The sequence below is a fragment of the Diadema setosum genome, chromosome 5 (assembly GCF_964275005.1).
Source record: "Diadema setosum chromosome 5, eeDiaSeto1, whole genome shotgun sequence".
Classification (NCBI taxonomy): Eukaryota; Metazoa; Echinodermata; class Echinoidea; order Diadematoida; family Diadematidae; genus Diadema; species Diadema setosum.
In genome coordinates, this window is record NC_092689.1 from 15551389 (window position 1) to 15567617 (window position 16229).

The window sequence follows — 16229 nt, forward strand, 5'->3', positions numbered from 1 at the left end:
AAGGCAGCGAAGGGAATATCCAAAGGGTTATGATGTCCACAGCTGTCACGCGGTGCGCTTAGGCTTTATTCTAGAACAATGTACCGTTATCATATCTAAAGTTCCTAATAAAAGGGATTATCTATACTGTTTTTATCCTACCCCCTCAATAAATACATCAGTTTAAAAAAGAAATCACTCTGTTCATTTACAATATTATTTACTATAATGTACTGTTGTGTACCGGTACATTGTTTTTGCATTATCTTTCATTGTTGGATGGAAATAAAACGACATTGGCGTGGTATTAGCGTTTTCATCGGAAAATGATAAATAATTGAAAAATACGCGAGGAATTGCTTTTTTGTTGTTCTTGTTGTTTTTAGATAAAGGGATATACACTGTATTATAAGCTTTGGATATTCCCTTCGCCGTCTTGAATAAAGACTAAGCGCTGTGGACATCATAACCGTTGGATATTCCCTTCGCTGCTTTGAATAAAGACTCAGCGCACCACGTTTACAACAGAACCCCTGTGAACATACAGAAGACAGTGCTCTTCTTTGTATAGCGGTTAGTCTCGGTTCAGAAGTATAGGGATATAACAATGAAACCAAATTGGTTAAAAATTCATTTATTATGACTAAGCTACTCATTTGGAAATGCTATCATAGCTTGATAAGCATATCTATGTCCGACAAACAAAATGACACCAAAAAGGTTTTGCCACCTCAGGTGGTACCAATATCCGGCCTGGCCCATGGACTAATAAGAGATAACACCTGTTCAAGAAATCGTGTGCTTTCAAAAGAAGACAAATCGTCAGGTCATATTCATCGAATGTATACCAGTTGCAAAATGGAAGTTGATTTTTCTGTCTATTTATGATCATCATGGAAAGAAATATTCATAGGCGCTTTTCTGCTATGAAGAACGACAAATCGAAGATCTTTCGTTGAATGAATCCAATAGCATTTTGTGGCAGTAGGAATTAAGAGGAAGGTATATTTTATAATGTTCTCGAGGACAAAGGATACCCCGTAACTATAGACTACGCAATACTTTGAAGAACACATTATCTACTAAACTTGACAAAGTAGGGAAGTATTTTCAAAGAAAGCCTTTTGATGCCTGTTGAATGAAACAGAAAAAAAACCCATCTTTCGCTCCTGCGTAGAAATTCAGGGATCAAATGAATAGAATCATTGCGTTGAGAACGTGTGGATGGAAATTATGGTCAATATCTTGGCGTAGTGTTAAAGTGTCTTCTGTGCTTCTCCCTTGTAATGAAACGCAATGTCAAAGGTATGGTGAAGACTCCAACTCAGACAAAATGAAATAAAAGAGAGCTTAACGAGAATCAGGAAAGCACAAAGTGAAAATTATGTAAATCTAGTTTCACATGGAAACGTAGTTTCTTGGTTTTAACTATACATTGTGCAAGTTATTTTGAGCTGATGACGTCATTGACCCCACAAGTCTTCCACTTATTTGAAATCAAAATGATACATACTGATAATATAGGAGCTGTCATAAAACTACTTTGCATGAAATTGCTCTTCTAAATGACAATGCTTTAGTTTAGCAAACTAACTGTAATTTGATTGATGTTACAAACAATGTCATTAAAACATTAATTAGTGTTATTACTATCATTGATGCCATTGATATCATTAATATCATTGATTCTAAAATGCTTCTGTATTATCTATTTCGTCAGATCTTGAAGAAAGTGTAATATTCATATAGAATTTTCGTATTTGCTACGTCATTTTTAATAGTAAAGTTACCTTCTGCAGAACATAATTTACCAAAAGTTTTTATGCATAATTATGATGGATCGAGATTGCTGCTGTTAGAACAGACTGTGTTTCATTTCATCATAATAATTTTAATCTTAATATTTTGTTGTTAATTAAAGTAATCACTCGGGAATTTCTAATTCCTTTCATGTGAGAACGCTGAAAACAAAATCAAACAACCACAAACTAATTGCGTAACGGTGTATTAGTGATTGTGAATTCGATTTCATAATAGCTTTAACGAAGACGAAGAGAGCACATTCTCAGTGTTTAAACCTAAAATACAGTGCACTCCTGTTATGACGAACACGGTTATAACGAAATTTTGGTTACAACAAAGTAAAAATTCAGGCACCAACATTATCTGTTTTATGCCTTTTATTGTTTATTTGTTCGTGTTTAACGAAACTTCGATATAACGAAAGAAAAGTGCCGGCCCGTGGACTCCGTTATAACGGGAGTCTACTGTCATTATTTTTGCAGATGATACTGATAGCGGTTGGCTGGTGCCCATTCTTCACAAAATGTCTCGGAACAGTACCTGGGCATATTCTGTCGGTGGTAAAGTCGTTTATCTCGTCGATTTTCATTACTTCACAATATCAAGTTCTAAATTCAAATCAAAGAATCTACTAGGACTTCGATCAGAAAGAAATAAAAACCTCGTGAAAAGGGGGAATGATAATCGTTCGTTATGACATAAAAGTATACGATAGTTATTGTGCTTGCAGCTGACAATGCGGATGATTTATTTGAAGGTGAAATCCAGTCAAAAAATAAGTCTGATAAACAAAGAGTACAATCTTACGAGTTCAATGGTAAAAATTTGACTGAAATCGGATGAGAAATAAGGAAGCTATGAAATATTGAAGCTTCGTTAATTTCTACAAAACAGTTCTTGTACAGTGGATATGAATAAGCAAATGAGTGAGCTGACAATGTTATAACCTCACAATTTTCCATTGATCGCGTGTACAAAAAATGACGAAAATTCAATGTTTCTGCCGTTGAAGTCTGAAACATGATGTTATTCCTGGTTGAATAACTTCAGAATAGTGATCAGTTGGATATATCAGGATTTGAGCCTCGGGCATAATTGGTTTGAATGAAAAACTGGAAATTTCAAAATTTTATGTACAAACTGATTGGCAAGTTGTGAGGGGATGATATGCTTACTTTGTCATTTGCATATTCATATTGACCGGTCAAGAACTGTTTCCTAAAAAATTAGCGAAACTTCGAAATGTCATAACTTTCTTATTTTCCCCTGATTTTGATCAAAATTTTACTGCTGAACTCGTAATATTTTTACTATTTCTTATCAGACTAACTTATACTTGGATTGGATTTCCCCTTTAAGAGCAGATCAGAATCGATCGAATTATGACTTAAAGCATTTCCTTCAAGCTACGAAACGACTATTTTCTATATCGGCAGGGCTGTATAAAGGATAAAATATCTTGCAACAATTGTTGTCAGACTGTCGTCAAAGTAGGTCAGGCGAAATTTATTTACATCGTGTGACTATCTCCGCTTGTCTGCTGATAGCATACATGTGCTTTTTTAGTGATGAAAATGCGCTGTAACCATGGCAATTCTGCCTACTGTAGAATACATTTCTCTCTCGAAAGATTTTTCAATATTTCTGTGACCATCAATTATAAATGATTATGGGATATTTTATCAAAATCAAGAGGTATTTGGCACAGTATATATATACAGTGCATACGTGTATATACAGGGTGGCCGAAAAAGAACGGAACACCTATAAAAGATCTTTAATTTTTAATAGCTATATTGCTAATATGTCACTATTTTGCATACTATTGGAAAGGCCATTCCTTTTTCCATTATTATAATGACACCAAGTTCTTTAATTTTGGTTAATGCGTTAGGATTTTAGGACCGTTTTTGTCAACCCTTGCAATTTTCAAAATGTGATCATTTTGCACTCTCAGAGATACCGAAACCAGAGAGAATTTGGCTTGCCGTAGAACCAGTTACGTTCACAATGTGTAGAATGTGGTTGTCATTGTCCGTTACCATTGTGAATGAGACGACCTGACGACAATAACACTGTCCGCCCCACATTCCGCACATTGTGAAAGCTACTGGTTCTATAACGCATCCACCAAAATTAAAGAACTTGGTGTCATTCTATTGGAAAAAGAATGGCCTTTCCAACAGCATGCAAAATACTGACATATTTGCAAAAATATTGCTATTGAACAGATGATGACCTAGTTTGCTTGTTCTTCTCATATCCTGATTGGAAATGGATAAGTTATTTTGTTTTCTAGGATATGTATTCTAGAAAAGGATTTGTGTGGAAACCTAATAAATGATGGGAAATGAAAATGAATGAAGTGTATTTCAAGCTCATGTTGAAAGAAAATGACTAAGGTGAAATACATATACACTCAGCAAATAAAAGAAAGTGAACACTTTTTCTAGCTCTTATTTCCCATAAAATATTTGGCTGAATATTTATGTTTTATATATCATGTTAAATGTAATTTTATTGGCTATCAACATCATCAAAATCATTAAAGGGATGGTGCAGTATTGGTGGAGATGAGAATTGGGCTTTGAACTTTTTGCGAGATACCAAGAAAACACTTAAGATATAGTACAGAACATACCATTTTAAGAGGAATTCAAAGTTTATTTGATGAAAATCGGGTCTGGAATGACTGAGACATCCAAAAACAAAGTAAAACAAAGCGATTGTAATAAAGTTTGGGTCCCATACTTTATTAGAATCGCTCTTTTTTGGATATCTCACCCATTTCAAAACCAATTTTCATCAAATAAACGTTGAATTCCTCATAGAATTACATGCTTTTTCATATTTCATAAGAGGTTTCTCATTATATCACCAAAAAATGTTAGGAAATTAGGTTTCAACCAAAACTATACAATCCCTTTAAAAGGGGACATTTTACGCATGAGTGAACACATTCGCTTTTCTCTTTCGAGGCACAAAATAAAAATAGCCAAAATGGACAAGTTCTCTTTCATGCGTATGTGCTCTTTCATATAACAATAAGAACAATAGACACATTTAACAAATAAGAAATACAAATTAAACTGCAAAAACTACCCACTGACCTGTGTATGTCTCTGTAGCCCCCATAGATAAAGGAAGGCAACCCCCCCCCCAAAAAAAAAAAAAAAACTCAATGGAGAAAATGAAGAATCTTCTGTCGAATCCAAATTCAAATGACATTAGGGAAGAAGTATTGCTTAAAGATCCTGTTTACCTTTGGAAACAGGAATTCAAAATTTTTTCAAGATATGACACTTAATAAATTATGTGTAGATTTGTTGTACTATTCTCTCGTATAAAATTTACGCAATAAAGCCTGAAATATAAGGAGATATCTGTATTTTTCTGACTAAACCGTATACTGTAGACGGTCTAGTCTGGAACAGCTTTATTATATCTATTGTTCACATTTTACAATGCTTAACATTGATTTCACCGATTCAAGTTTTTACATTGGTTGTTTCTATTCCTAACTCCCATTTTAGAACTATTTTCAAGCACTAACGCTGGGTTTTAGTTTCATCCGCAAATGGTAAATTATGCCTGCATAAGAATACTGCAAAATTATATTTGGTTCTTGAATTTGTCTCATGAACTCTAAAATTCATAAATCAAAAGAATGAAATACAGAAATTCTTTCCACTTTATCACCTTTGCGGCTTACTCCTTATGTAAAGTTAATTTGAGTTGACAAAAAAGTCTTATTTTCCCCCTTTAGTTTCTCACTTTGTTTTTGTTTAAAGATATAAAGAGACACAAAGGAACAAAAACTTACTTCTGATATTCATTTATGTTTCTCATTGTGTTAAATGACCATATTATGCTATCAACGCTGTCTTGAAGGGCATTTGCAAATGAGTGACAAAACATCAATTTCTGCAATTTTCACTTTTGTGTCTTAGAAGACAAAAATGAATGCATTCACTCATGCGTAAAAATTTCCTTTGTACTAACCTACTGAGTTGATGGCCAATAAAATAATCTATGATATGGTATATCATGACACAAAGAGACCAAAAATCTTTCAAGAAAAAATATGTAATGGCAAAAGCGTTTACTTCCTTTTTCCATATGCTTAATTATTACGTGGCACCGAGAATTCAATGTATATTCAAATCTCTTGCTGCAAAGGCATATAAAGACAACCACAATCATATATATCGTTGAATTTATTATTTTCATGTTTATCGCCAGCATAGTGACAGAACCGCGTTCTTCTATATATTTTTTTTCTTTTTTTTACTGGCCAATTCGGGACTAATCCATCTGAAACACAAGTCAAAAAGGTGGTCGAAATTACAGAACCAAGCTGTGCAAAACCCGAGTGGACGACCATGTTCGTTAATTACCCCTTTACTTGCAGGACATTGCCTTGAGGCAATCTTCGCGAAATCGTCGGTTGACGGCCGCGTAGACGAATGCGTTGATGACGTGGTTAATGTACTTCAATTGAGTTGCCCCATACACCAAAATGGCCAGAAGTGGCTTTTCATAGTGTAAAAGTACGATGTCCCTTAACTGCATGAACGAATAAAAAACAGGAGGTAATAAAGGAAAATGGAAGAAAATTCACGATGAATCACTAATAAGGAATACAAAGAATTGGTGCACAAAGAATACAATTAGTTCATATTTAAAGCTAGACACACACGCACTTACAAGCACATTGTGAGGTATACTATTGACTTGTATTGAGTATAGATTATGATAGATACCGCCCAACGCAAAATCACTATGCACACGCTGTCGCAGCTCACATTCATGTCTGGAGTTATTCAGCTTTGGCTATAGATTCAAGGGTTTGCTTTAACTATACGCCCGTGGAAAACAATTGGCTTTCTTCCTCTAAAAATTCTTATGAAAGAGAGAGAGAGAAAATTAAATGTGTCCTATAGTATCACTTCAATCCTATGCACCGAGGAGTATATCCATGCATAAAAAAGTAACACTTATATAGTGACTGTTACGCGTTTCATACGTTTTATGCATATTTAGTCAGTAAACCAGACAGAGTTATAGAAAGTGTCTGGCAAAAGGAGATATAAAAGCCCATTCTTACCGAGTCTAACTGGCTTCTTCAATTAAAAAATCAAGTGATCCAACTTTAAAGCATGCTTTCAGATAATACAGGATTAACGAACACATTCAAATTGTGCTTAAAAATAAAGGTTGTGTTGATCTTCAGCGAGTTTTGCCCAATGTAACAACAACGTATTCATGAATATAGTAGGTACACTTTGGTGGAATACCTAGTTCAGAGGTCTTCAAAGGAAAATATCCACATTTGGATACATTTTAAAAGTGGCCTATGCATAGGTGCATGCACTCTGATAAAACGCATTGGCACAAACGTATGTGTTTGGGTTTCACTTATACCATATACAGGGAGGTGGCTTCTCCCTTCCCTGCTTATATACTCATCCCAAGTTTGGGAGAAAACTGTGGAATGCCGAAACTGCTGGGGTGTTTTGGAAAGCTTTATACAAACACGAAATGGTTTTGTCACCACCGCCCTCACCTCTCTTGTTACAATTATGTCAAGAGCCACACTCGGCAGCCAGGATACAAAGAAAACGATACTGACGATGAACAACATGACGGTAGTTCGATGGTCATTATTGCTCCTCTTCTTATTCTTGGTCGACAAATGGGCGACAGCTGCGGACTGTCCAGCCAAGGCAGGAATTTCCGTCGTCGTGCCAGTTTGATCGTGAACTGGATTGTTGTTTGATTTTATTTGAATGTCAGCATCTGTGGGTACGATAAATTCGTAATGATATTTGTTACAGGCTGTTTTGTTTCAATTCGGTTTGTTTAATACACACAAAAAAGGAAAACTTAAACATGCTTCTCAAGCAACGTCATTCGCACAAGTTCTTCTGGTTTAATTTTCTTGATAGATAAATACATTTTCTCATTGTTTGTAACGTAGATATACATTATCAACTCCCCCTGTTGCCTCTCTGCTGCATAAGTTACAAGGCCCACATTCCTAGAGGAAACTGTAGAGCGAAAAGAAAATAACCTATAGAAGACAAACTATAAATATTCCATTTCTGAAATTACAGTAGCTGTTTGGTCGACATTGTAAACCCATTACCCCTGTGTTACCCAGGAGATACAATTTATTATAAACAAGATTTCTTGTATCAACATAAGAAGTGGGGTATTTATCTACACGTTTATCTACTTTTCGCTGTTTTTAATCTTCCCCGTCAAACTGCTGTAAATGCGAGGGATCACCGCAGTGATGCAGCTTTTTTTCTTTAATGTGTTTGTGTGTGTGTGTGTGTGTGTTTGTGTGTATGTGTGTAAATTAGTCTTCACTTCTATCTCGAATTTTAGTTGCTGTGTTGTAACTAAATACCTTCTAAAATTACATCATAAAATTATGTAAAGCTGAAATGAATATAAACATATATCATAATATACACTCGAATACATGCTTTCTGACACATCTGGGTCATAATATTATGCAACGGAATGTTCTTGACCGTCTTGTTCTTCTATCGTAAATTATCGTGCGCTGTCATTCAAAAGCGGAGAGAAAAAAGTAGCAACGTATAACCAAAAAAGAAAAAGAAAAAGAAATCCTTTAAGTAAATCAATGCCGATTCAACAACTGGCCATCCGCTTTTGTTTTGTTTATTCTTTATTTCGATAGAAAGTTTTTCTTTTGACGCATATATCTTTCCATTAAAAATGTCTGTACTTACCATCAGGGCAATCCTTTGTATTGACGCTATTAAAAGTCTCTGCATTAGATTCGTCGGACGGGAAATCTACTGTTTTTGGAACAAATTTGTTATCAGCGAACACGGAGGACGACACCGAGCAGATGCCTGACTGGGTGTTCTTCAGTACATGCCCGCCGGTGAGCTCCCGTCGGACCTTCTGTTGTCCTCGAATGACCCGGAAGATCTTAAAGTACAGGATGGACGATATGAGAGACGAAAGGGAGAAGATGATTGTCTGCGACCAAGCGTACGTGACGCCGACCCAACCAATGTCGCCATACATCACACACGTCATTTTCCCCTCTTCTTCGTGAGCTTGACTCAGGTAGATGAAGGGTGAGCTGTACGTGAATGCAAACACAAAACACCCCAAGGACACCCATGTTGCTGTCAGGGGAGAGATTGGACGAGAGAACGGTGTAACGATGGCCTTAAAGCGGTAGACAGCTATGGTAACAGTCAGCAACGCTGCGGTCAGTACGCCGGAGCGAAGACTAACCATCTCGATAACGCATTGGACATCGCTGACGCCCGAAAAGAAGACGGGCACCTTCAGGGCATTAAATGATGAAGAAATCAGATCGTCGACGGCGAGGGCCATGATGGCGATGTCTACAGCATTTTTTGGTCGACGACGAATGAAAACGAGGCAAATCAGGATGTTTGCTGGAATGCCGATGAAGGGTGCTGCGATCCCAAACACGAGGCGAACGTATCGATGCATATTTTCTCAAATGACTCGACAGATATTCACCGCACTATCGGAAAAAACCCTGAAAATGATTCTACATCTGAGCGAATGTTTTAGCTGAAAATGTTCTCGCCAGACACATGTCAATATAGAAATAGATTGTAAGACAATATCAGACACTCTTTCGGAAAAAGGAATCGAACTAAAAGAGCGAAGTGGCAGAATATATAGCAGCGATGTGCACATTATGTTGACATACATTTCTCCGAGCTATTGTTATTGACAATACATCATTTGAATATCTATTTGAAAAGATATTGAATATTCATTAGCGAAATCAGTCTATTGGATGCTGTGAAGATAGTGGTTCTCGTCTCTTCTCTGATTGGCTTATTGGTTTCATGTGATCTACACGCATTACAGTATAAAGAAAAAAGATACTATAATAATTATCTTAAACTCCCTTGATGTGTGGTAGGCGTTCTGCATTGCAATGTTCTTGGAATGTTCTGTGTGGTGACGTAGATTTATCTGTGTACCAACAGACGGAATGGGGGACGCATCCCACAGTTCCAGTTGAAGACGAGGTGTGTACTGAAATCCCACACTTTTCAGAGCACGAGTTAAAGAAAGAGAAAAGAAGAAACTGCTGAAAATTAGGACGTCGCTCCGGTTTATCAATCAAGGTGTGACTATGTTTCTGTATCAGAACTACTTTAATGTCTCTCCCATTCAAACACGTCAAAGAAAAGCCCCCCCAAAAAATGGACGGGAATACCTACTTTGTTTTGTGCAAACATTAGATTATTTGGATTGTGAAGCCGGTCAGTTTTGTAGTTAAAAAAAAAATAAAAACAGATACACAAATATAGTCCTTCTTCAGAACTAGTAGGCTCACAGAGAGCTAAAGAAAATACAAATGTGCCATCTTGTAACCAAGCTTTGTAATAATTATGAAGTCATGAATCAAAATTTCAGAACTTATGCATTCCATAACTTTCAATTTATGAAAGATATTGTCAAAATTGCAATGCCTCATCGACTGTCATTACATCAAGATAAAAAACTCAGAACGAAATGAGAAACTCGTGAAATAGGTTGGAAATGAGAATCGTTAATTGTAAAAAGCAGTATATACTTTATGCTTTAGCAGCTGATGATGCGAATGAATGTAAATCATTTGCAAATCAGGACCGATCGAAATTGGCGGGGAGCTGTACCAAAAGATAGAAAGTCTTGCAACAACGTTGTTGTCAAACTGTGTGTAGGTCACGTGATAGTAATTTACTCTATGTCTACATCATGAGAATTATCTCTAACAATGTTAGTCGTCTGCTGACAGCATGTATATGTGAGCCATAGTAATTATCAGTGACCAAAATCCGTCGTAACCACGACAATTCTGCCCACTGCAGAACGCATTCTAATCGCGAAAGATTTTTCAATATTTCTGTGACCATCAGTTTGTAAATACGTAGGATTTTTACAAGAATCATATTCAATAGGTATTCCGCACAATTGTTTATACATATATATATTTATATGTATGTATATATATATATATATGTATATATATATGTACATATATATATATATATATATATATATATATATATATATATATATATATATTTGTGTATGTGTATGTCATGTGTGTGTGTGTGTGTGTGTGTGTGTGTGTGTGAGTGTGTTTGTGTGTGTAGATCATTTACACCGCGTTTTAAGTGATCAAAGATTAAGCATGATTAATGTCCCGGTGTAGTCCTTGCGAAAACATCAGAAAAATAACTTGTATAGACAAGCTAATGACATGCATGACAAAACTGAACGGGAAACAGAATTGACTCGAGAACAGTTTAATTTTGTTTAGAATGCGTCCTCAAACCACAGCAACATAATTTATTCTTCTTAACTTTGTAATTGAGGCTGAGAGTGGGACATACTGCTGTTACAGTTGTGTATACTTTTCCTGCAAAATGCAAATATCTAGCAAGAAATAGAGTAACATCATTGTATGCACAACAGTTTTTGATAAGGAAATATGAATATGCAGATGAGTGAGTTGATATTATTTTTTTTTCAATTCAAAGTTTATTTCATTTTTCGACAAAACATATAAGTTACACTTCTTTTGACAACAGAGAATGAGGTAAACAGAACATTATGTATCGAAAAGAATATAAAACAATTGAGGAGGACCACATAGTAATTATACATTATAGTAAAAAAAAAAACAAAAAAAAAAACAGAAGTGATCGAAATATAGTAGATGTATAACTTTGCTTAAAGTGCGAAAAATTTTCTTACAACTTTGTAAGAAGTGCGAAAAATTTTCTTACAACTTTGCTTAAAATGCGAAAAATTTTCTTACAACTTGCCATATAGTTTGCATACATATCTTGAAATTTCCTTTGATTTTGTTCAAATGCAGTTACGATCTGACATATCATTAGTTTGAAGTTATGTCGCATGGAAAAACATTGTTTTACACTTTTATTGCAGAAAACACGATCAACTGCATATCGTGACGTAATGACATTTGCATAACATGTACATAGTTCATGATAATTATTTGAGGACCATTGCGCAGATATTCTATAGCGAAACTTCAGACTATAACTTCCCATACTTCTTATCCCATTTGGATCAAATTTTACCTGTTATGCTTGAAGGCTTTTACTCATTTTTAACGAAAAGGGGATTGGAACTGTATGACGTACGACGAAGTATATTTGACGACGGTAACAGAATTTCTCAGCGAATGTACTAGGATCTAATTTGCAAATATGATTTTTTTTTTATTCCTGCCATAGGCCGAATATTTAATTCGGTGAAAGATTGAATTATTGATCCATTCAACGAGGCTGTGCCTCGTTGAATGAATCATTTCATCAATCACCTCATGAAATATTCTGTCCATTGCACTTATAAACATTTCTATTTGTATACTAGATACAGTTTCAATTCCCTTTTTGTTACAGAGCATTAGCCAGTGGAAAAAAATGCAATCAACTGCTATGCAATGTGAATTCTAATTGTGCATGGAAACGTAAGCTAGTCGAAAGATTAAAATGCCTTTTCAAACAGTGAAACAAAAATGATAGTAAAAGTTGGTCAATTAATTTTATTCGAGATTTCCTTTTCTCAATTAGAAAGATACTAAATCTGAGAAATGAAAGTTTGACGATAACTGAATGTATTTTTTCTCTTTTCTTGCCAACAAAAAAGCAAGACTGACACACTTTTTTCACAGATGCCATCGTGCATACTCACATGAAAAAGTGAAATGTTGGTATAGGCCACTCCACTAAGGAATTCTTTGGTCTCACCTGGAAAAAAAATCGCTGCTCACCTTTAACAACCATCAGGTATAAAAGAAAAGATCAATTCTACGACAAACTAAATGATATGTCTGCGCATCATAAACGCCAACACATACACACACATACACATGCACACATGCACACACACACACGCGCGCGCCCGCACACACACAAACACACCAACGAAGAGACTGGCACAATAACAAGAAATTTCACCTCGCATATCCTGTACATAAAGCGATAACACCTCCTCAAGAAATTGTGTGCTTTCAAAATAAGACAAATCATCAGGTCATATTCATCGAACATATGCCAGTTGCAAAATGGAAGTTAATTTTTCTGTCTTTTCATTCTTTCTTATCTATTTATGACCATCATAGAAGGCCATATTCAAAGGCGCTTAGTTCACTGCTATGAAGAGCGACAAATCGAATATGTTTCGTTGAATGAATCCAATAGCATTTTGTGGCAGTAGAAATTAACAGAAAGATATATTGGATAATGTTCTCGAGGACAAAGGATACCCCGCAACTATATACAAGACTCGAAAGGACACACTATATACTAAACCTGAAACAGAAGGAAAGTATATTTTGAAAGAAAGCCTATTGATGCGGTTGAATGAAGTAGCAAAAAAAAATCGTCTTTTGCTCCTATACACCAAGAAAGAGAAAATTTAGGATCAAATAAATACACTCTTCAAATAGTTGGGCAAAAAAATGCCCAACTTTTAACCAACACTGGGCAACATTATACTGTCCACACAAGTATTGGTTAAAATCTGCCCAACTGATGTTGGGTAATGAGTTTGCTATGTGGTTGGGCAAATTAAATTGCCCATCAGCTGCTGACCAATCAGACTTTACCCAACTTTGCACTTTCCCTACCGTTGGTTATATTTTGAGTTGGGTAATCATTTGCCCAAACAATTTTACCCAATTAGATATTGCCCAACTTCCATTTGTCCAGGTTACTGTTTAGTAAGTTGAATTTTGGTTAATCAAAAATTTTTTGTTGAATTATTTGATGTATGGGTGTTTACCATAACATGTGTATGTCACGACATTGTTCATATCTAACCTATACATCTAGATTTAGCCTACATCCTAGACGTAGTTAGTACCAGGGATATTTCATTCACATTATTATACCGGTATAGCGCCATTTAGTTGTAATGCTTTAAGACATGGTTACCATGTAGATTACACTTATACACATTTCAGACCTTTCAGAGTTTATTGAAATCATAAAAAACATTAAATTTGATATTTTATCTTTTTCACGAAGAGAATTTGAATAGCTTATAGATATTCATGAGTGAGCAAAAAAAAAACCAAAAAACAAACAACCAAACAAACACTAGAAACCAATAGAAACCAACTGGTATCAACATTTCAATGTTTTCAATGTTTCAAAGTGGAGAACGGCGCTATAGAAATTGTATGTATTATTATTATTACATGTATTATTATTAGTTACTTGGTTTTAATCTGGAATGAAGTGGTAAGCAAGTCCAGTCAGGTATATGGGTTTCAAATTGTGTCATCTATAACTATTGACAAAGCGACACACACACGCACGTACACACACACACACACACACACACACACAAAACACAAAATAGCAATATTGTAGGAGTATCCTGTAGTTTGCTCCCACAGATACTTCCACAATGATGATTTTTTTACCCCTCCGGTGTTGACGGAATACAGGGAAACGTAAGAAAATTATGTCAAAATACGTCCACAATGTAGCTCTTCCTTATATATGTTAATTATGATATATGTATGTAAATATATATATATATATATATATATATACAAATATTATACTGTATATATAGACAATACCGTGTGTGTGTGTGTGTGTGTTGTCCCCCCTCCCATTCCTAAAACGGAGAACGCCCTATAGTAATTTTTGGTACCCCCTACAAAATCGTAAGGTTCGGCCATCTTTCCATACGTAGGCCTATATCACACACACACGTACACACACCGTCATATACATACACACATAATATACGCGTACACGCATAGACTTTTTTACTTGTCCATGAAAATTTACGAAATTAGAAAGGAACGTAATAAAATTACCCAAGTACTGGTAAGAAATACCCAGGCTTTATGTGCAAAATAATGTTGGTAAATTATATAAGGCGAATTTCTACCCAAGTATCATTCATGGCCGCAAGCGAGTAACGCGTCACTTATCATCTCTCCCGAATTTCACTTGGATACTTATCTTTGGACACTGTTTTTGACATCTCCTGCTCTACTAAGACCTCGTAATGAGTACCCAGACAAGGAAGGTGCTGCCAAGGAAGGTAAAACAAGACAGGAAATGTGATTCTGGGGTGGAAAACCGTGGCGCCACTCTCCCTTCTCCGAAGAATTCTACGCCGCCACCAAGGAGACGGGCTTCCGCAGCTCAACCCGCCAGCCCACCCCGGGTAAACCACCACCCCGAGACCACTTCAACTGCAGCGGCCGCAGCACCCGTGCCATCCGATACCCACGACATGCCCGACATGTCAAGAGATCTCCATGACAAAAGGGATGACGTAACTTCACCCGAAGGAATTGCCCGCTACTTCCACGAAGCAACAGAAAAGTTCGAACGAATGATAAAGAAAGCGGTGGATTCCTTGATTGAAAACATCAAACAGGTGGAGACACATCTGGGACAGGCTATCGAGTTTGAAAGCAGGAGAGTGACGGAGGTCGAGAACAGGAATCTGCAGCTGGAGAAAAGAATGGGCGAGCTGGAAAAAGAGGTCAGTACGCTGAGATCAGAAGTGGAGAGGCACAACTCAGCCATCAACAAGAGTGAAAGGTTCTCACGGAGGAACAACATTCGCATCGTGGGTATACCCGAGTCCACCAATGCCGACGAGGACTGCACAGCTCTCGTCGAGAACATCACGAAGGAGAAGTTTGGCCTTGACATCAAAGTAGAAAGAGCGCACCGCGATGGAAAAGCCTCAAAGGATCGGCCCAGACACATCCTCTTCAAAACCCTGTCATACCGCGAGAAAGTCGACATCATGAAGAATCAGCGTCTGAAGCTCGCGAAGGAAGCGTACTTCATGACAGACGATCTTACAGCTGACGATCTGGCTGAGAAGAGGAAATGGTCCACAGCCGTTCAGGAGCTGTACAAGAACGGTGTGAAGCTTCGCTTCTTTGCCGGGAAATGGAGGAACCGAACTGGAGTCCCGCACATCTTCCTTTCCTCCAGTTAGGTTACTACAGTCTCCAGCATGTATGTACTATAATAATGCTTCTCAATATCTCTTGTTTAATTCATTACGTCACTATCATGTTTCTTTATGTCTATTTCTCTTTTTCTCCGATCATCCTCCTCTCTGCCTTTCTTTCTCTGACGACCTCTAAGTCTGCACCACGGCAAATATGAATATCCATGTGTTCTTGTGTAATCAAATATCATGCTGTGTACAGGCTTACCAATGTAAATAGAATATTTCCAAAGATATTTTGACTTTATTTTATATAATGTACAGGGAGAGTTGATGTAGCAATGATCTTTACTGTGACATCTCACCTGTCCGATGCGGCAACTACTCTTGAGAGTATACTTCGTAAACAATTTACACTCTGTATGACTTGCTATATTCCTTCCTTCTCTTCT

At 36.5% G+C, this 16229-nt stretch overlaps 2 protein-coding genes across 2 annotated transcripts; one reads left to right on the forward strand and one right to left on the reverse strand.

The window, feature by feature from the left end:
* Positions 1-6183: 6183 nt before the first annotated feature.
* LOC140228563 (uncharacterized) lies at positions 6184-9291 on the reverse strand. The gene is made up of 3 exons (XM_072308796.1): positions 8547-9291; positions 7349-7581; positions 6184-6348 (listed from the first exon to the last, which is right to left on the reverse strand). Exons 1-3 carry the CDS (start codon positions 9289-9291, stop codon positions 6184-6186), a joined length of 1143 nt encoding a protein of 380 aa, XP_072164897.1.
* Positions 9292-14868: 5577 nt separating this feature from the next.
* Positions 14869-15822, forward strand: LOC140228564 (uncharacterized). The gene has a single exon (XM_072308797.1). It carries the CDS (start codon positions 14869-14871, stop codon positions 15820-15822), a length of 954 nt encoding a protein of 317 aa, XP_072164898.1.
* Positions 15823-16229: the final 407 nt, after the last annotated feature.